Source organism: Bubalus bubalis, chromosome 6, assembly GCF_019923935.1.
Source record: "Bubalus bubalis isolate 160015118507 breed Murrah chromosome 6, NDDB_SH_1, whole genome shotgun sequence".
NCBI lineage: Eukaryota > Metazoa > Chordata > Mammalia > Artiodactyla > Bovidae > Bubalus > Bubalus bubalis.
The window spans coordinates 95384341-95406345 of NC_059162.1; the positions used below are offsets into that span (position 1 = coordinate 95384341).

The 22005-nt window shown below is 36.3% G+C and overlaps 1 protein-coding gene across 4 annotated transcripts in view; it reads left to right on the plus strand.

Annotated features, from left to right (window-relative positions):
* The window catches only part of FAF1 (Fas associated factor 1), a 513649-nt gene that overhangs the window by 374457 nt on the left and 117187 nt on the right, over positions 1-22005 (plus strand). For all 4 annotated transcript variants that reach the window (XM_044945026.2, XM_044945027.2, XM_025289476.2 and 1 more), the window contains one exon: positions 6616-6770. In XM_044945026.2, the coding sequence (XP_044800961.1) occupies positions 6616-6770 (155 nt within the window). The remainder of the gene's footprint in view (positions 1-6615; positions 6771-22005) is intronic.

The following is a 22005-nucleotide window of genomic DNA, read 5'->3' on the forward strand; positions in this document are numbered from 1 at the left end:
TTTATATTTGCCTTGTCATTTACAGTCTTTTATAAATAACTATATTAAGAAAATCAAAGTATCTCTGATGTTAAGCAGGGCCTGCCTAGTATCTTTATTAGAAGTATTGGGAACTTAATTTCTCTAGCATATACACTTATGAAGAACAGGAAGCCCCATCAAGAACTCTAAAGATCAATTAAAAGAGGACAGTGACCCAGCAGGGGCAAGCAATATAAGTAAATATTTCACAGAAAAGAAAAGTAAAAACAGTTTGCTGTAACAGCCAATCAATTGAGCTTCCAGTTTATTTTTTTAACAGTTATTTATTTATTTCTGACTGTTAGTTCTTACTTTCAGCACACTGTTCAGCTCTTAGTTTCAGCACACTGGCTGTCTAGTTATGGTTCGTGGGTTTAGTCACCCTACGGCTTGTGGGATCTTAATTCCCTGACCAGGAGTCAAACCTGTGTCCCCAGCATTGGAAGGCAGATTCATAACCGCTGGACCACCAGGGAAGTCCCAGGCTTCCAATTTCCTTATTCATAAGAACTTTAGACACATGTTTATCTTTCTCAAAGATATTTTATGACCTGAGTAATACAGTTTGAACAATGCAAACTGATAAAGCTCTGTACCCAGTGAACACTTGTTATATTATTTTACAAAGAGAGTTTAATTTTGCTTTAGGCTTTTTGGTTTGTTTGTTTGTTTGTTTAACTTATAACTTTCACATGAGCAATCTCCCAGTGTGAGACTCAAAGACATCTCAGACATATATTGTGTCTTCAAGAGTGCCATTCCAACATCTGCTTTAGGAAGTAAGAGGGAAAAGATACCATCCTAGCATCTCTTCATCTTCACTAGGTGGCTATTTTCTTTTGGAACTTCTCTAGTTGGTTGCTATCAGTTGGTCCCTGAACTCAGTTTTAGGAGCAAAAAAAAAAAAAGACAGAGTGTCACAATTCGCTCCAAAATCAGTCTGCACTCTGATTCTTTACTCTTCAAAATTACTAGCTTGGAGTCCTTTGAATACATCAGGCCATTGACATCACAGGGCCTTTTCCACTCTTCATTTCCTTTTTTCCACTATCCTTTTCCACTTCCTTTTTTCCACTATCACCTAAAGTTAAATTTCAGCTCAAATATCACCTTCATAAAGAAGCAGCCTGTCTGTTGTTCATGCCTAGACCCAAGGACCCCTTCTATATAGTAGTCATGTCACCACTCCCATCTAAGAGTGTTGGACTTCCAAAGCTATGTGTCACCCAAGGCACAGAAAAGAGAAATAGCTTTCCCAACGTCACAGAGCTGGGAGGTGGCACAGCAGGAATTTGTTTCCAGACAATGTAGCTTCATGTTGCTGTGCCAAAGTTCTTACTATGTGCTTGAGTCTTGGTTGAATGCTGGCTGGATCTATGAATAGCCATATATAGGAACAAGATTGTGGAAGTGGGCAGTGAACTGGATGAACTAATTAGAACTGGCCGTGAACTAATTAGAGCCTATATTTAAAACAATAAATAAGATAGCTGCAAAGGTCATTTTGAGGTACTGGAGAAATTTGAATATGGACTCTGTATTAGATAATTGGACAATATTAAGTTGTAAATATTGTAAACAATATTAAATGTCTTAGATGTGAGTAAAGAAATAATGATTGTGTAAGGGAATATCCTTATTTCTTAGGAGACAGACACTGAAGTAGAGTGGCAGTGTCATGATATGTGCAGCTTTAAATGTTTCAGGGACAGAAACATGAAAAGAATGATTGAGCAAATATGGCAAAATGTTAATAATTGATCAATCTAGGTAAAATATAAAAGAGTGTTTCCTGTTGTATCATTTTATCAGTGGCTTGTATCAGTAAACCACCCCCAGACTTAAAAGAAGAGTGATGATTCTGACTATTATGGCGATGATATAAAAGGAGAAGGGAAACTGAAAATAGAGAAATAAAATTGGGTCCCAATTTACACAAAGATAATTATTTTTATTTTAATTCTTATACTGAAAAAGCTATGAAATACCATTTCTAGAAATTATTTGTCATATCAACTTTAAAATCATTGAACACACAAATTATGGATATTCTGGTACCTAAAAAGAAACTAGACAACTTTCTTTTCAGTCCATCAGCAAATATTTTATGAGTGTCTGCTCTGTGCCTGGCTTATTTTGAGACATAGACAGCTCATTTCTTCCAGCCCTAATGTTCTGTAGTTCGGTGATGCTGAGTGTCTAAATACAATAGCTACTGTAGCTCAGGGCCAGGTCACATTGGTTGCTGTCACCCTGGCATTTTCTAAGGGTCAACTTAGTACCTTAGCACCTGGATTTGAATATGAAGATTAGTGAAGCCCTGAAATTGCGGACACGATTAAGCATTCCAAACACTAGTAGGAAGAATGAAGAAGCTGTATTTTTATGGCTATAATTTATCTTGAAATGGCCTTTAAATTCTTTATTTTGCATGGATATTTTCAGAATCTTGAACCTAACGGCTGCATTTTATTCGGGACCTATTATGGGCCACACATTGTAAATAGGTATTTTACCTACTATATCCACAATCTTTACATCTTGCCCCCATAATCACACAGCTGTTAAGTGGCAAAACTGGATTTAGCACAGTTTTTTCTGTTACTTTAATGTTTGGAGGCTTTCCTTTAACTGTGTTACCAAAACCTAGATCACAAAGAGGGAGTCTGAGGAGAATATAGCTAGGCTGCTTGCCTTTTTCCTCAACCAGACTTAGACTTTCTCTGCCAAATTAGAAAGGACAAATAAAATGTACGTTCTTTAAATGCCCTGATCTTATTGCTTCTCATATAACACTGCAATTAAATTTTTGCTTTTCGCATTTGCCATCCCCTCCAGACCCCCAGCTTTTAGAGAGCAAGGGAACTTTGTTTTATTCATCTTTATATTCTCAATGCCTAACACATAGGCACTCTGTAAATGTTGTTGAACTGAATTATTAATGGGCCAAAGGGAAAAATGGTTATAGTAATGGAAAACAAAACATTTTCCTATGCTTTTTCTATGTGCTAAATGCCCTTTCTTCACAAAAGCAGTTTTCTGATGTGCTCAACCCAGTTCTCACTGTTTTGGCCTGTGTTTAGTTGAGTCAATAAAGTAATCAGAAATCTGAGTCTAGGGGGGTTTCATTTAGGTGCCTATAGTTTAATCAGAGATTTAGGTAACCAAAATTTAGTAGCATTTTCATATTATTAAGTCTTAACATTTTACCTATTTTTACTGTCATAATAGCAAAAGAAAAAAAATTCGTTGAAAGTTGAAAGCGTTATTATGTTTGGGAGAAAAGATTATTTTAAGATTTTTCAGTTTTTCTTTTGAAAGCTACTATGGGAATACCCCCAACCTGAAGATCCTTCTCTGATACTCTTTGTATCATCTCCTTTCTCACAGTTTAGAGCTTAAAGTAAGATTTTTTTTTTAAGTGTGTTTTCCTGGCATCTCATGTTTAACAGTGTCAGGGGTTTGTGTCCGTGGAACGAAAACTGTTTCTCCAGAGCCTTTTTTCTCTCAGCTTCCAGTGAAAAGAGGGGCGAGGCGAGCCAGTCGCTTACCACAAAGCAGTGCCACCACAAAGGAAAGATTAAGGGTTTAGAGAGAGGTCAATGTGGGTTTTTCTCTAACTAAACACTTTCCTAAAGTTTCCTTGTGGAAAAATAATGAAGTCATCTTAGAGTTTTTAAAGAATTTTTATTTCTTTTTCACCGTCTGCATTCGCTTGTCTTCTCAGCATGGATGTTTAATCTTCCTAGGCTTTGTGAATTGGTCCAAATGAATAAGTGGTGAGCTGTCTCTCTAGGAGCTAGAGGCTTATTCTAAGGGCCTAATCACTGAGTAAACACATCTTTGCCCTCCCTCTCACAACTGCGATATAATAGTCGAGATTCTAGCACAGTAACCTGGATATTGCAGGGACCAATGCTTTGAAATGCAGAATGGTTGATCCTCCAAAACAGACAGTGCCTGATCTTCGCCTGCCTCTTTCTTCTTTTTTTAAATTAAATATTGCCAAAGAGATGCTTTTTATTGCTTGATATTGTGCATTAGTGCCCTGGATTTCCAAGTTTAGTTTCAGTCAACACGGTCGGCTGCACTTATAGGGAACTCTCCATGTTGGGTTTCTTAGTAGCCTCTTCAGTATATGTGTGTTTGTTTTGGAAGAGCATTCAAATTAAATCAGTGATATAGCAATGTAAATTGCTAATCTCTTTCCCAAAGTCTAAATGTTCCATTGCCGTGTTCTTGAGAGAAATAAGCATTTTAAAGATTTAGCCATTGCTATTGTTTGGTTAAAAATATGCTGATTCAGAAATGGATGACTCTCTTGTTCCCAGCGTCTCTTTAAATGTAGTTGCTGAGATACAGTCAAGCAGAATTAGAGATTGACATCTCTCTGTTGGGCTAGAGAGCTTCTATGAAGAGGACTTGTTAGTGCTGCCGGGTTCACATTCCCACCCTTAAAGCAGGAGGCTTCTAGATGCGTTTACTAAGAGTGATTTGGCTACCATTTGGTGTCTTTTTTGCCAGAGGGCTGTCGTTGATACATACCAGCATTCCTGTTTCTTTCCTCAAATATGCTGAGACCTGTGCTAACTTAGGGGTGCAAAGAAGACCGAAAGAGATCCTGTCCTTACCCTTAAGAGACTTTGCTTAGAGGGGAAACATGTTAACAATTATAACAGAAGAGATAGAGGCCCAAAAAGGAAGCACGTGACACTGCCTTGGAGAATCAGGGAAGGCTTCATAGAGGCATTTACTTTGAGCCTTAAAGATTGAGTAGGAATCTTCCAGATAAATATCTCTCCCACAATGTATCTGATTACAGACTTCCTAGATACTAGCTACTATTATATGCAGGTGTCAACATAGATGAAAAAACCCTAAACCTTTCTTGTTCGATGTTTCATCACTACTGCTTCCTGCTGAGCCTGAGACAAAGAATATTTTAACAAATACTTGTTGAATGAATAAATTGACACCTGGAAGCAGCTACTGTTGGAGCTACTTATACTCAGGAGTTCTGCTCTTATTCACATTACATGCTGTCTCTGAGGCTCCAAAAGTACTGATGTGTGAGCATCTGGTGCCTTAATACTCTACAAGCTCTCTAAGCCTGGAGTGTAGTGTAGTTGGGTTCTTTGCTACTTCTGTAGTACCAAAGAAAGAACACTAGGCTTGGAGTCAGTTAGTCTGGATTCCAATCCCAGATAAAATACTTACTTATTAGTTTTGAAATTTAGGATAAGTCAGGTTTCTAAAGCTCAGTTTCCTCATAGGTTAATAAAGTTAAGAATACTATTTTACAGGTTTATTCTAGGGATTAAAGTAGATAATGGGTGTGTAACTAACACACTCATTTTGGAAGCATCTACTTCTGGCTATCCTCATCTAGTACAAAATTTTCCTTTGAAGAAAAATAATGATTATTATTAGTATTAGGATTGTTTATCAACATAATTCCAAGCATCAGATGTTCATCAGCATGAACCCTTCTTCTGTGAATGGGTTAAATAAATAAAAACCCTGGGTTATAATAAAAACCATTCTTTTGTTCATCTTACTACACAGCAGTTTTTTTTTTCCATCATCACATTCTTTTTCAATATGAGGGGAAGGACTCTAAGCTTCCTTGAAATTGTCCTTCACCAGAATTTCACAGATTAGTTTGTGTATTTATCATAATATTTTACCTTTCCATTTCCTGGTAACTGGCTGTTCTTAAACTCAGCTCTTCTATAGGGTAGCACCAGAAAATTAGTTAAGGACAATTTAGGTTCTTTAACAACCATTGTTGTGGTTAAAGCTGACATTTGCAAATTATATTGCTCAATATCAGTTATTTTATTGATTATCTAGCTATGACAGAGGGTACATTTAAAAGAGCAAATGTCATTTCCTGAAAGCAAATTTTATCAGGCAAAAAGGAAAGAATAATTTTCTATATGAGAAACTACATTGGATATTTTCTGAAATATAAACTAGAAAGAACTCATGTGAAGTAAACATTTTTCTATCATCCTTTCAAATAGCAAGTAGATATCAATCACATGTTCTGAAGTAAGGACTTTGACATGGGAAAACATTAAGGACTTTGAAATTATCTGTGGAGCTAAAACAAAGTTATTTCAGACTTTTTTCTTTCAAGTAGAAGAGACTCTTCAGTGTTCAGGTTAAAAACATAAAAAATATGTAAGAGGAGATTTTGGCATTCAATCTTAATCGGTATTTTTTTCTCTATATTGTTGAATAGCTCAGAATTAATTTTTCCTTTACTTATAAAGTATGTACTAAATATGAAGAATTGTAATTACATTTCCTTTAAAGAAAATGCAATCCTATTTTGATTCATGCTTGAGATAGGCTTGCACATGTTAACAGGAATCTGTGACAGCAGTCTGTAAGACAGAGTATAATCATCCGAAGCAAAATGTATGCATATTAGTAGATGCTTTAGGAGCTCCAGGTGTCAGATACTCTTAGGGAATAACATTTAATTTTTATCTTTGTTGTTTGTATTGACTGATAGTGCCTTTCAAAATTCAAGAAAGGTTACATTAGTGGATATTTTAATTCATCAATCTTTTCTCCTCTTTTCAGAGAAAGCTTCTTGCTATCTACCTCCACCATGATGAAAGTGTATTAACCAACGTGTTCTGCTCACAAATGCTTTGTGCTGAATCTATTGTCTCTTATCTGAGTCAAAATTTTATAACCTGGGCTTGGGATCTGACAAAGGATGCCAACAGAGCAAGGTAATACTGTTGTTCATAAGGTATAAGTTGGGCTTTTATTTTTTTTTAAGTCATCATTGTATTTGATTTATCATCATAAACATTTTCATCCTCAGCTTTTCTATTATTACATTTAATTAGATAAAAACTGTTTGTTGTAGTTAATATATGCAGTTATTTACAATTGTGAAAAAATACTTTAACTAATAAAAGATTTCTTAAATTCAGGAATAACCCAAAAACCAAAACCAAAATACATTGTTCTTGTCTTTTTTCAATAATAAAATATGTTTCTTTGTACTGTATTTTCTAATGTTCTAATATGTTGTTGAACATTAAAATCTGTCTCTAATAATATTCAGGAAATACAAGGAAAATCTAATGTATAATCCTACTAGTAAGTTTACTTTCTTAATAATTGCAGTGATGAAGGCAGGACATTCTGGACCACTCCAGTGGAGCTGGTAATAGCTTAACTCTAGCATATGCTAATTGATGTAATCGCTTTATTGCACACATTCTTTTGCACACAGCCAGCAATACATCCATATTCTCAGTAGGAAAAAAAAATTCCCTTTCCTAGCTGTCAGGATAAATTTACTTTGTTTGTTAATCATAATATCTGTAAGTAATGAATAATTCTTCATATTTTGCCTATTTGAGTTTACCATCTGAAATATATTTCATCGTGTTTAATTACACATGTGGCCATAACATCCTGTGATGCAACTTTGGGTGGTGTTAACACAATCATAATCACAGCCTGCTGGTTTATGAACATGGAAATTAAATTAATTCATTTCAAGGCAATCCTATTGTAGTTACATGATTTAAATGACTGTAGAACAATTGGAAATCATCTGATTTGTCTTTTTCTTATTTTATGGCTCACTGAATTTTTGCTCATCATTCAGACTTTGTTTTATGTAATATGAATCTGAAAAGAAAGATGATTCTTCCCTTAAAAGTGAAGCAAAAGAATGTTGAAGCAATTTCTTCATCTAATACTTCATTTCTTTAAGTAAATGGTTAGGAATTTTCATAGGATGACTTTGTTCTGCCTTGGAAATATTCCCTGTTATACATAAATAAAGAACCTTTAGCACCTGTATTTGTTTAAATTAAATCAGGTTATTATTCACACTCAGTTAAAGGTGATGAAAAGCAGTGCCAAAAACAGATAAAAATGCAGCATCGAAGGTCTTTCATGAGGCAAAATACATAGACTGGAGACTTGGCTAAATCTTTTGCCATTCACTGGCAGTAAGGAATCTCCTCCTTTCCTTTTATCCACAACTTGATGGAGAAGGAAACACTATTTCTAAACCATCTGTAGTGGCTAAGTTCAGCAGGCTACCTGCTGTTATTTTGTTCTATCCTCCATTTAATTCCTTAGTTCCTTTTATTTTACAATGACAAAAAATTGCAGTGTAGTTTCTTTTGAAAAGCAGTGTTTGAGGGGTTTTTTTATGACTGGCAATCAACAGCCATGTAATTGCTTTGTTATGTTTTACTAAAGAAGTCTGTTAAGTAGCACAACTTTGATACACTAGTAATAAGAGTTTGCAGGTTACAGAGACACCTGTGGTGACCAAAGCGACAGAAGCTGCTTATTAGAAAGAGCCAGTACAGCTGTGTCCTATTAACTCCTTATGACACTTTTTTGAAACACAAAATAAAGGCCTTGTTTAAGGCTTTAGAGCTCTTAAGGAGTTGCAAGACCAACTATGAGGTATGATAGGATATTTCAATTTACATTTATGTGGCATCTCATTATTAAGTTACTGTTATGAAAATAAAAAGAAATTATATTAAACAGTAAATAGAAACATCTAGGAATTTAATAAACATAGGAACAAGAAACAAGGCAATGGGGAGAAAACATAATTTCTGGGATTTAAAATATTTGGCATCCTTACTCAAATTCTATCCATATTACAAATTAAATACTATTTTAAGGTATTACATTTATCTCTATAAAGTAATAAGTAAAATTATGTTGCTACTGTTTGCGTACAGCTGCTCATTTTTACAGTTAAGGCCTATGGTAAAATTCACATTCTACAAACACAAGATGAAAATTTGCTGAAATGGAATGTTCTTCCATTCCATACTTCCATACTTTTACTCCAAAAGAGTAAAAGTAGATTTCCTTTTGATATACAAAATTATAAGAGAATTACTTAGGCTGATGTTTTACCCCCAAAAGAGTTTGGCTTTAGCCACAATTTTCTTACCATTTACCATAGATTCATCTAAATAAAAGTATCTAATTGAGTTTCCATCTCTGTGATGTCTATAAGCTGTTTAGTCTGGATGCTTCCTTAGTGGTTTTATGAGACTGTCCTCTGATATGATAGCTGGGGACATTGATGCCCAAGACAGGAAAGGACTTGCCAAACTATTTTATTTTTGCTTAAGAAATACATGGATTAAACCTACAGAAACCTTAGTCCTCCATAGTTTACTGTGAATCTCTTCTGTTTTAAGTGAAGGATATTGAACTAAGTGAATGGTTAAGTTACAAGAATATGAATGTGAATTGATATTATAAGTTAGATATCCTGGTTTTGCTAACAATCCAGAATGCCTGATTTCATTAACAAACTAGAATAAATAAGAAACAGATTTCTATAGAATGTCACAGGTATACACCACTGAAGATATAGATGGTTTGGATTTCCCCCTTCCAAAATGATTCTAGTAACTTTCTAAGCTGAATACTTAAGTTAACCAATCTATATCTGTATAATGAATTAGAATAACTTCTAGATTGATCGTGGAACAGTCCAAATATTAACTAAAACATCAGACTTTAACAGTAGTGATTACTTGCCTCTTTTCTCCCTCACTAAATCATGATCTTCTGGAAGGACTTATTTTATTTGTCTCATTAAACAAAGCACTTTACAAAATTCTGGGGAAGAAACTCAATAAGAATTTGACAAATTGAATGTATTCATTTAATTCCACTTAAGAATGTTGCTTATAATTTCAGTATTGTATATCTAAATGGAAGTGTCTTTCTTAGAAAATTCTATATAGTGTTACTGGCTGCCAGGTATAGTTGCATTTCAGAGCCATTTTTTCTTAAAGCAGTAGGCAGAAAGCCCTTGTTAGTCTTGAAAGGTGCTAGAGGATATAATTTCCCAGATATCCAGTAAAACAATGATCCTGATAAAAACAGTAGGATATAACTGTAAAGAAAAAGCTAAAACCAAATAGATAATAGTAAACAAAGAGATCTTGTAATTCAATGGAAGTGGCTAAAATATCTTCAGAAAGGTATATATTGCTCCGTGTTTATTCATTTATTAAACATTTATTGCTTCCCTGGTGGCTCAGATGTTTTAAAGGATCTGCCAGCAGTGCAGGAGACCCAGGTTCAATCCTGAGTCAGAAAGATTCCCTGGAGAAGGAAATGGCTATACGCTACAGTCCAGGGGGTCACAAAGAGTCTAACAAGACTGAGCGATTAACACTTTCACTTTTCAAACATTTACTGAATGTTTAATATGAACCAGGATCAGTGATATGCACTGGGGATGAAAAGTTGGAAAAGATACAGTGCTAATGCTTAAAACACTCATAGTCTAGTAAGTAAGACTGACATAAGAGCTAATATGTAATATGAAATACCTACAGGATGCCTTGGGAGTATAGATGAAATTCATACTGAGTCACTCTACCTGAGTGAGCAAGGGAAGGACTTGAAAGAGATGGCACACAGAAGGTGATAATAGATTTTCACTCTTTCTCTTCAGAGATTTTTTAATATTAGCAGCATTCTTACTTTACTGAGTTGCTATTCTTACAAAAGGATATTGGTACTTTAAACTTCATAATTAGCTATCTGAATTATGAAGGAGAGAAAAAATAGGAGTTGGCCAGCTAATGTAATCCAGTGTGATCTGAACCAAATTGAACATTAAGGCCAACCAATCAGGATAGACAGATCTCAAGAAGTTGTTTTGTCAATAATTCATGCTGGTATTGGCATCTGCTTATAGACAGACAGTGGAGCAGAGATCTGGAACCCTTTGGACTTGTAACATATATAAAACCATGGTAGATTTAACTAATAAACATAAACAACAAAAATATTTTTAGCATAATATAGTGAGTGGATGGTCTATGAGAGAATAATTTCTTGAAATTCAGAACACATATCACTTCTAGGAAGCCTTGCGTCTACTCCCATTCTTCCCTTGCCTCAGTCTCGGTAAAAATGCACATTCTGTATACTGCCATAGTATCACTGTACTAACTTGTACTGATGGCATTCATTATATGGAATGTTTATTATCTATCTCCCTGTTAGGTTGTCAGCTTCCCAAGGGAGCTATGTCTGTAATGTCAATGCATTAAAGTACCTTTTAAAATATGTGTTTTATTGATAGATTAAACCAATAATCTCTAATAGGATTTTTGAAACATAATGAATAAGAGAGATGAGCTTGGATAGTGGAAATATCATCGGAGATGCTACCATATCCCTCTAATTGTATGATTTTCCCCAACAGCCGTTAATAGGAATAATAAAGCAAAAGCCTTCAAAAGTCTTCTCCTTAGAGAATGAACTAAAAACAGCTGGAAGGGATACCTCATCATCTGCTAACATTAGTACCCTAGGCTGTTGTGGCCTCAGCTCGAGTGCCCCCGGCACCTGCTGGCCATCTGGAAAGAGGATTGAATTCTAACCAAGATGAGTTTATCCATTGGTTCCAAAGTTTCTCCCCCAGACTCACCAAGTCTCTGTGATACCTCTAAAGCGATTGGTCTCTCAAATTGGGCCATTTGGGATGGTACTCTGAACCTTCTGCTTTGGTGGTGGCATTGATTAAATAATGCCCATTGTATATGTAAGAATGGTGGACTTGCCTCATGGTACGGTATGTCAAGAGGCTAGACAAAGGTCCATCTGGGCACCATCATAATTAAATATACATAGAGCTATATAAAAAGCTCTATTAGAGCTATTTGGGACTGGGTAGTGGGAATATTGACACGTGAGTGCCCTTGGTGTTGAACTACAGGTTCTTGACTAAAGTTGTTTCATCAGGGAAAGCCATGTAATATGTGTGGCACAATAAACCACCCACGTTAACCAGTAATAAGTAAGTTAATGGGTATCACTTGTTCTGAATAGGCCCATGTGGCTAATGTCTTAGTATATCCAGTATAGATATTGCTTTAGATTATCTCATTCTGGAAAATTTAAACATTGAATTTGACCAGGATAGTGCAAACTGGGTCATCAGCAATGTATGAGTGCTGAAGAATGAGCTGCTTATATGTAAGTTCCTGAGATGAAAATGTTTGTCACATCAGTGTACATGCCACGAAGTGTTAAATTAGGCATTGTACACTATTTCTAAGTGGTGTTCAGAATAGCTGCAGATAGAACCCTAGGAATTACTGACAGAGCCTGGGTTACACAGGTTACGTGTAACATATGTAGCATTACACAGTTAGTACCCGTGTTCACAGACAATTCTATTGCCTATCAATGTTAGCTTTTGAACTTAATGCCTTGGGTGCAGTATAATAGGTCACTATAGACTTACACTGCTGTGCTGACAGGTACTTGTTAGCCTTGATATTCAAGTAATAGTTTTCCACATTACTTAATCTTTGGCAAGAGTTAATTGGCTTAAATCTCTTATTATCAGTAGGTTGTCTGCCTGCTCTTTCCATCTCAGTAATTAGCCATATCACAGTGGCTTACCCTTAATTCCAAACTACTTGCTGGTTCATGCCTGGCTGAAGCTAGCTGACCATGTTACTCTAACCCTATGCTTCCATTTAATCCAGCAAATATAGCCCAGGTGTGGTGTCTCCTTGGGAGACACAAGGAGTGTTAATTTCCAGCTGCTTCCCTACGAGCAGATATAGATTCTGCAAAGTAGCTGATAAAAACAGATGGACATGTTATGGTCAGAGTATTAAGACTTCCAGAGTGCCTTCATGCCAGATTTCCATATAATTTTCCCCAAACTCCTTTATTTCCTTTATGACACATTTTCCTTCCAAATCCTTATAAAGGAAATGTATTGCCATCCTAAACATCCCAGGTCAAGGCTTAATTAATGCTTTAAAATAAAGGTTCCAAAACACCAGGAGAGTTTGTCATTTTCTCCCTGGTTTGTTTTGTGAAGAGGGAGGAGAGAAGGTGAGGAGGAACCCCTCCTGTTCCATGATTACATCCTACCCACTCATTTTCTCCTTTTCTCCTCTGCTTTTGATTTTTAGTGGCGGTCTTAACAGAATGTCAAGATCAATTTGCAGCATGGTTTAACTCAAGGTTTGCATTCTGCCAGCAGCAATTGTCCCTGCAAACAATGCTGTGTGTTCTTGTAACTTCAGAAGCTTTTAGAAGGATCATGGCAAGGGCAGCATCTAATGACTTTATTAGTGTAGGGTTTCAAAATGGGCTCAGTAATTGTTCATATCTCTTCGTCAGCAAGTCATAATTACTGCTCAGCATTGTCCAAGGGTACACTTGTAAATAGTTTCCTAATAGTACTGAAAGGAAGGAAAAGAGGGAGAGGATAAAAGGTGATGGCCTCTTTCAATAGAAAAGAAGCCAGTCTGTATATAGATGATGGCTAAACTGTTTGCAATACATTTTTTACTCTTTTTAAAATAGACAATTATCCTTTTTAAAGTGTTCTTTGATATAACCTTACCACTTTACAACTTTTTGAACTCTGATTTGGATACTTCCCACACCACTACCTAGTACTGCAGTCATAACTGTCTGGAGGTGCATGCATTGTATCTGAATCAAGCATTTGTGTAAAAACAATTTTACTTCCTTGACATTCATCTATTAACAATTAATACTATTCAAGAAATATGTGTTTAACTCAGATACAGTTGTGTGTTTTCACAGTCTACATGAAGACTGTTACAAAAGAACAATGCAGGGTGATACTGCTGACATGGCAGTCCAAAAGCTCACTTAAGTTTTTATCAAATCCCATTTTCCTCATGCACTAGACTTTTCTTATTACTCTATTGGCGTTTTCCTTGATCTTTCTCCTGAACTCTGTGCTTTGAGTATTGTAGGGATCTTGATTTTGAGAGTCATAGAATTAAAAGAATTGTTGCATTCTCAATATATATAAAGTTTGAGCTTCATACCAAGCCTTCACCCCTTTGTGCTGTACTGCCAAATTCATACCTCTTGTGTGACTCCCATGTATAGTTTTGTGCAAATATTCACTTCCAATGGCTAGTTATCTTTGTATTTTAGGAAATTCAGGTTCAAATAAATATGACTACCAGAGATACTCGATTCAATTTATATATATAGATTACTAAACATGAGTTATCTAATGAAACAAATTAAAAAACGATGACATTCCCCCAAATAAAATATTTTTAAAGTAATTTACCCCCTCATATCATTTGCTTTTCTTCTTTCCTGAAATTGATAAGAGCTCAAGAGATTTTTCTTAATTGCTTCATCAGTATTGATAATTTCTATATTAGTGGTTGTTTCTGAAGAATTTTTGCTAATCATGTCATCTATGCCATTTGTAGCATATTTCTCTCTTTCATAAATGCTGATAGTAAAATGCTGAGAGAAACTATAAAAGAAACATATTAGGTCAGTCATGTAAAACCACCTATGGAAACTGATTCCTTTGATACTTTTCCAATATTTGCCTTTCAGTCTACATAGATGGTCAAAAGTGGTTTGGGTGCCAAATAATCTTAGTAATTGAATCTGCCAAACATGCCACCAAAAATTGAAAGAGGAAATAACTATTTGTCTGGAGTTGAGGGATCAGGTGAACTCCTATTTCATGGATTTTTAGGTAGTTTTTTAGGGAATAGGTTTGGTATCCTTTACTTCAGCATACGTTTGTATCTTTGTACTTGGTTGGTTGCATTATCATAATAGAGAAAAGTATCAATTTTATATGTTTACAAATAAAGTTAACTATAATGGTTTTTAAACAGCCATCTGTTAATTTATCTGTTGTTGACTGATTCAGCCTGTAGCCACAACAATTTTTAAAATCCTCCTAATAAGTTGTCACCTTTCATGTATCTTTCCTTTCCTCAGTATGTGATCAGCACCAAGAAAGTCCTCTTTAACATACTTCTCGACAGATCTCAACTAAGGAAAGAATGAGGCAAGTTTATATGAACAGTAAAGAGACTATGACTTTGATGTCTCAATCTGAGAAATTATGTTTCCCAGTTCCAGTATCAAATAAGGTATTGGAGGTTTTGAACTGTTCTCAGATAAGTTACTTAATTAACAACCACAGCAACAAAAATTTATTATTTGGATATTATGAAAGCTATATAACTCTTATTTATTAGTTCTTAAAGCAAAACCTATTCACATTTAAATATGTTAGCTGTTATTCTTAAAAGACTGATTTTCAATACAACTGTTTCCTCACTGTTTATGCAGACAGTCATACATAAATCATAAAATGTAGGTAAATTAAGACTAAGACTCAGTTAGTCTGGGATTATGAAGAATATGGGGTTATTAGGCAGGTGGTATAATATTTGTAGCTTGCTTTTTCTTCTGTGAAAATGTGGGGGACCTGACCCTATTTGAACTTTTTACCTCTAAAATTCTATGACCTTCTGATGATGTGAACACACAGTTTTCAATAGAAAAATGAGAGGTAAGCAAGATTTCATTTTAAAAATGAATGTTAATAAAGTTTGTAAGTAGATTGTAGCGTATTGCCCTTACCAACTTGTGATCCAATCAGAGTGACCTTAGTGGGGTCTAGCCGGAGAAGGCAATGGCAACCCACTCCAGTACTCTTGCCTAGAGAATCCCATGGACAGAGGAGCCTGGTAGGCTGTGGTCCATGGGGTCGCTAAGAGTCGGACACAACTGAGCGACTTCACTTTCACTTTCATGCATTGGAGAAGGAAATGGCAACCTACTCCAGTGTTCTTGCCTGGAGAATCCCAGGGACAGAGGAGCCTGTTGGGCTGACGTCTGTGGGGTTGCACATGACTGATGTGACTTAGCAGCAGCAGCAGCAGCTAAGGAAACCACGGCCATTTTCCACCTCTTTTACCAATAAAGGCATCTTCCTTATTCTTAGAACTGTCATTCAAATACTGACAGAGAGTCAGTAGCTAAGATCAAGACTATCAATACTGCTTTAAAACACACACACACAGCAATTGCAATCATTAATTAAGCCCCAACTGTGTGTCAGATGCTGTATGTGTTGTTCAGTCACTCTGGTCGTGTCTGACTCTTTTCCACCCCATGGACCATCTCCCGAAGCTTGCTCAAATTCATGTCCATCGAGTTGGTGATGCCATCCAGCCATTTCATCCTGTGTTGTCCCCTTCTCCTCCTGCCTTCAATCTTTCCCACCATCAGGGTCCTTTCTAATGAGTCAGCTCTTCGCATCAGGTGGCCAAAGGATTGGCACTTCGGCTTCAGCATCAGTCCTTCCAATGAATATTTAAGATTGATTTCCTTTAGGATTGACTGGTTTGATCTCTTTGCAGTCCAAGGGACTCTCAAGAGTCTTCTCTAACACCACTATATATAAGCTCATTTAATCCTCACTCTATATATACATTACCCCACTTAACCATAGTTCTGTAAGGTCAATGGTAAAGTCCAATTTCACATGTTAGAAAGCTATTTTGACTCAGATTCAGTAACTTACTCAAGGTCACATAAATGGTTGTACCAGATATAAATCCTCTAGATCTACCTGCACTTTTCTGCTACATACTTCTTGTCCCTTGACCTTGTCAGCTGGTTTATTATCAACAAACTACAAAAACTGTGCATAGACCTGTGGGAGTTATAAGAGAAGTGTAAGACGGGGATCTTTTGCTTAGGGAACAAATAAACACCAAATTCACCAAATCTTAAAGAGTTGGGGGTTAGAAACATTCTTAGTTAATATCCAGTTTGCAACTGTGCAGGCATTTTCCCCTATGTTATGTCTAACTGATATTACTACAGTCTCTACATAAAGAATCTGCCTGTAATGTGGGAGACCCGGGTTTGATTCCTGGGTTGGGAAGATTCCCTGGTGGAGGAAATGGCAACCCTCTCCACTATTCTTGCCTGGAGAATTCCACGGACAGAGGAGCCTGCTACTGCTGCTGCTGCTAAGTCGCTTCAGTCATGTCTGACTCTGTGCAACCCCATAGACGGCAGCCTACCAGGCTCCCCCGTCCCTGGGATTCTCCAGGCAAGAACACTGGAGTGGGTTGCCATTTCCTTCTCCAATGCATGAAGGTGAAAAGAGAAAGTGAAGTCGCTCAGTCGTGTCTGACTCTTAGCGACCCCATGGACTGCAGCCTTCCAGGCTCCCCTGCCCATGGGATTTTCCAGGCAAGAGTACTGGAGTGGGGTGCCATTGCCTTGGTGGGCCCCAAATAAGTTAGCAAAGAATCAGACACGACTGAGTTACTAACATTTTCACTTTCACTTTGCTGCATGAATCCTGCTGGTGGCTCAGAGGTTAAAGCGTCTGCCTGCAGTGCGGGAGACCTGGGTTCAATCCCTGGGTTGGGAAGATCCCCTGGAGAAGGAAATGGCAACCCACTCCAGTATTCTTGCCTGGAGAATCCCATGGATGGAGGAGCCTGGTAGGCTACAGTCCATGGGGTCGCAAGGAGTCGGACTCGACTGAGCGACTTCACTTTTCACTTTCACATGAATCCTGCTAGGGACAGAGAGATGAAAGCTTCAAAAGATTTTGAGTGGCAGAAGTTTTTGCAATAGTACTTCTTCCCATAGAGAACTTCTGCAACTTGCTCTCTTTGGGTTCTAGTTTTGGCCTTGGAATTACCTGAAATAAGACTAGCTTCTTTTCTGCATTGTAGTCTTTTATTTGTTTAATCCTAACTGTCTTGTTTGCCTTTCCAACCAAGTATATTTATTTCTTCCATTGTTCCTCATATGATAGGGTGTCTAGACCTAGCCCATTCTAAAGGGACCCAGAATCGAGCATAATACTTCAGTGGAAATTTGTTTGATGCCGTGCTCAGTTGTAGTCTATAACTTTATTAATGGCTTTTATTGAACTGAAGAAGTCAACTAAAATCCCCTAGCAGTTTTTCAGGTATTGGGTGGTCCAGAAGGGACTGGGTCTGAGTTGTTATTGATATTAAACCAGATTTCTACCATTCTCTACTAATGCAATTGATTGGCAAGATCTTTTGAAGCTTGTGTTCTATTAACTCTCCGAAATTTTATCACTCGTAAACAATACCTGAACTTCTTCTTGTCAGCATTCCTGTTATCATTCTTGATAATTCTCTCAATTCCTAGACTTGTCCAACTAGAGAAAAATTTTTTTCTTCTCTTTGTTTACCATACTTAGATCTGGTCATCAATAGAAACTGTATCACCTTATATATTTTTATTTCAAACATCTGGCTCTGATGAACACGTCCTATTTCACTTACCTCAAGTGTCACCAGTGCTAAATTTGTTTCGTTTTGTTTTTATCTCATCATGCCCTTCAATCTATTGACCCCCACCACCTGACCTCATCCACCCTTTCCTGTGTCCAGTCTTCATTTCCTTCCGTGTCCTATTTAAATTTCAAGGTTCATCATTATCACTTCTTTGTAATACTTGAAACTCCTTCATCTCTGTCTTCCTCCATTGCATTCAGTTTGTTGACCCAAATTATTCACCTTCTCTATGCCCATGCCTTGCAGTTGAACACTGCTGGAGACAATCACACTAACTGATTTTTTAAAAAATAAGCACAAGCAAGGTTTTGTACATAAGCATTGAATTCAGTTCTGAATTCAGTTCTGGCAGCTAAAGGAGAAAGAGGAAATGTGCTAGGCATATCCTCACTCTTTCATCTATCCATCCAATGTATATTTATGTGCCAGGTACTTAGAGTTTATGATTTACCATTTAAATTTTTCATTGTCTGATAAAAGGTAGTCTAATCGTTTGTGTCAAAATTTCCTGGCACTGAATTCAAAGAAGAATTTTGTTGCATGATTTGCAATTTGAGAAACATTAGGAAATATAATAATAAAATATAATAATTATTTTCTACTATCATAGAAAGATGAATCACTTTAAATAGATGTTTCTTATATCAATCCCCTGTAAAAACAGAGGGCTTTGTATTAAATCTTTTTTCAGACATGATAATTCTTTAGGTGAATACGGCCCTGAAATACTCCTTTTCATGATCTAACTCATAACAGGCATAGAGCTTAAAAAAAGCCTTGTAAACCTGGCCATTCAACTTTCTGTCAAACATCAGCTGTCTCAAATGAGCCTTTGTCGAGTGCTGCGTTGTAATCAGTTCTTGCTTGAAAGCTTTGATGAGTGACTGAAGTGCTAATACTCTGTGCTGTTGGTCATTTATCTTTTAAAAACTTTTCTCCTGTGCATGAGGCTTCTCCTGATGCTCTCCTACATTTTTTTAATTCGTTAGAACAATAGTTCTTTTCCAATACATAAGGAAATTGTATATAAATATCAAGGTCTCAAGAGAAGCCAACCAACTCTGAAAAATTTTTATATAATAATGCTGAGTGAATCTTACATAATAATAAAATCACAAAGTCTCCAAATTTTGCAGGAAAAAAAAACATAGACTATAACATGGAAAAAAATATGTATATCTTCATTTTCCACCTTAGAGTAGGGCATAATCTTACTTTATGATGATTCCATAGAAGTTACAGAGCACTGTAACTTTTAATACAGTGCTTGGCACTGTATTATATGTATGACTTCTTATTTAAGTAATATGAATCTAAGATTTGCTGTTATAACTTACTTTAGAAACCATTTTGCCATATCCTTAATTTGGGGGGAAGGGAAGAGAAAGGAAAAGCCCATTTTGACTCTAAAGCATATAATAGGGAGGGAAAAGAGGTAATATTGATTAATCCACAGACCAACTCCCAGAGTAGATAATATTGCCTTCACTTTATATGTGAGAAAACAAAGGCTCAGAGAGATTAGGGCTTCCCTGATAGCTCAGTTGGTAAAGAATCCACCTGCAGTGCAGGAGACCCGGGTTCGATCCCTGGGTTGGGAAGATCCCCTGGAGAAGGGAAAGGCTACCCACTCCAGTATTCTGGCCTAGAGAATTCCATGGACTATATAGTCCATGGATCGTGAAGAGTCAGACATGACTGAGTGGCTTTCACTCACTCACTCAGAAAAATTAAGATATCCAAAGAAACAATTAGTAAGCAATAAAATCAGGTTTATTTTACTCCAAAGTCTTTGTCTCACAATATTATGTTGATTACAATAATTCCTATTAATACTTTCTCTAATATGTTAAAATTTGGATACTTTATACCTCTTCTAAGTAACATTTTCAATTAGTAGATGGTGACAGGATGAAATTATGTAAAAACTACAGTATTCTAAAAATCAGGTGGGAAGCTTAGAGTCATGAACTTGTGGATGAATGCCTACTATTTTGAGGGATGAAATGACCTATCAAGGTAGAAGCATACTGAAAGAGGCCTTGGAGACGATGGTAATTCATACCAACTGTCTTAAACTGATTTCAGGGGACTTCCCTGGTAGTCCAGTGACTAGGACTCTGCCAGGGAGCCCAAGTTTGATCCCTGGTCAGGGAGCTAGATCCCACATGCCACAACTAAGACCTGGCACAGCCAAATAAATAAATAAAAATAAACTGATTTCAATTAAAGTAGTTGGAAGAGACAAAGGAAGATTGTATGATCATCAGTGTTACAGTGGAGATAAAGGTTATTGAAGCATGAACTAGCCCATTCTTGTAACAAATATTGATATATACTGTTTGGCAGTAGGTGCTAGGAATACAGATGTGATTAAAAGATGATTCTCCTACTAGCTGTCCAGGAGCACTATCTTGGAACAGAAAGTTCTCCATGATTTCTAAGCTCCCATTCCTTTCTCTGATTTTTTTCCAGCCCTTAATCTGAACCACTCTATCTAGCCCCCAGTTTTATATCAGATTATGTTTCCTGTTTGGCAGTGTTGATTTATCAAACCTGAAATATTCTTATTATCTTAAGGACACAGACCATGTCTTATCTTGCATATTTAGTAGACCCTCATAAATACTGATCAATTGGTAAAAGGCAGAACACAGAAAAAATATTATCTGCCATTTAACATAAATTTGTTCTCTTGTATAGTCCCTGGAAAATGAATCTTCTCTTTACATTGCTAGAGAAGAAATGTCTGCATTTGATAAGCGATTGGGTTAAATGTTCTCTATTCCCTCACCCAACTTAAAATAGGGTACTTAAATGTTTTTGAGTAATATTCTTACTCATGGTGAGAAGATAGCCAGTTACCTGATTATTGTCCCTCCAAAAAATTAGTATAAATTGGTCCCTGTAGATTAGTTACAGCCCTGTCATTAAACTGTCAGTGTTTCAAAGCATTTCCATTTGAATAATTTATGGATGACAGCGAGGAGATACTTGTGTTTTTTTTTTTAAACTCTGACTACTAATCTTTTTTTTTTTTTTTTTTTTACTTTACAATATTGTATTAGTTTTGCCATACATCTACATGAATCTGCCACGGGTGTACGCATGTTCCCACTCCTGAACCCCCCTCCCACCTCCCTCCCCATACCATCCTTCTGGGTCATCCCAGTGCACCAGCCCCAAGTCTATTGAGACGATTTAGCAGTTTACTGTTACTGGTTAGTCTTAAACCAAAGACAGATGAAAGCTGCTTTTCAGATTAAATTTTCACCAAGTTTCATCTTGTGGTTTCTTAAATTCACCTTTAGTTTGGCTGTGTTCTTTAACACGCATGCATTCAGTATTTGCATTTGTACAGAGAGACATTATACTATTCTTTTAGCAAACAATTTGACAGTATTTATCACCAGTCATTAAATGACTCTATACTTTTTTACCTTGTAATTCCACTTCACAGAATTTTCCCTTAAAAATACTTTAAGAATTTTCCCAGTATTATTTATACTGATAAAAAAAAAACTAAAAAGAAAAATCTAGCTGTAGGTGAATAGTTATGAATATGGTGACGTTACATCTACTCAATGGAATGTTATTCAGCCATCTGACTTGCTGGTTCATTACTTTTGTATAGGTGGCAAAAGGACTGTATCCAACTAAACACTGATTACCACAAAAAGAAAAAGATGTACTTGTGCAAAAGACTGATAAGAAATAGACAAATGTGATTAACATTGTGGTAAATTTGGGTATTGTGTGCAATTTTTCTTTGTTTTTATAAGAGTTACTGTCTTAGGTTCAAATTCTTTAT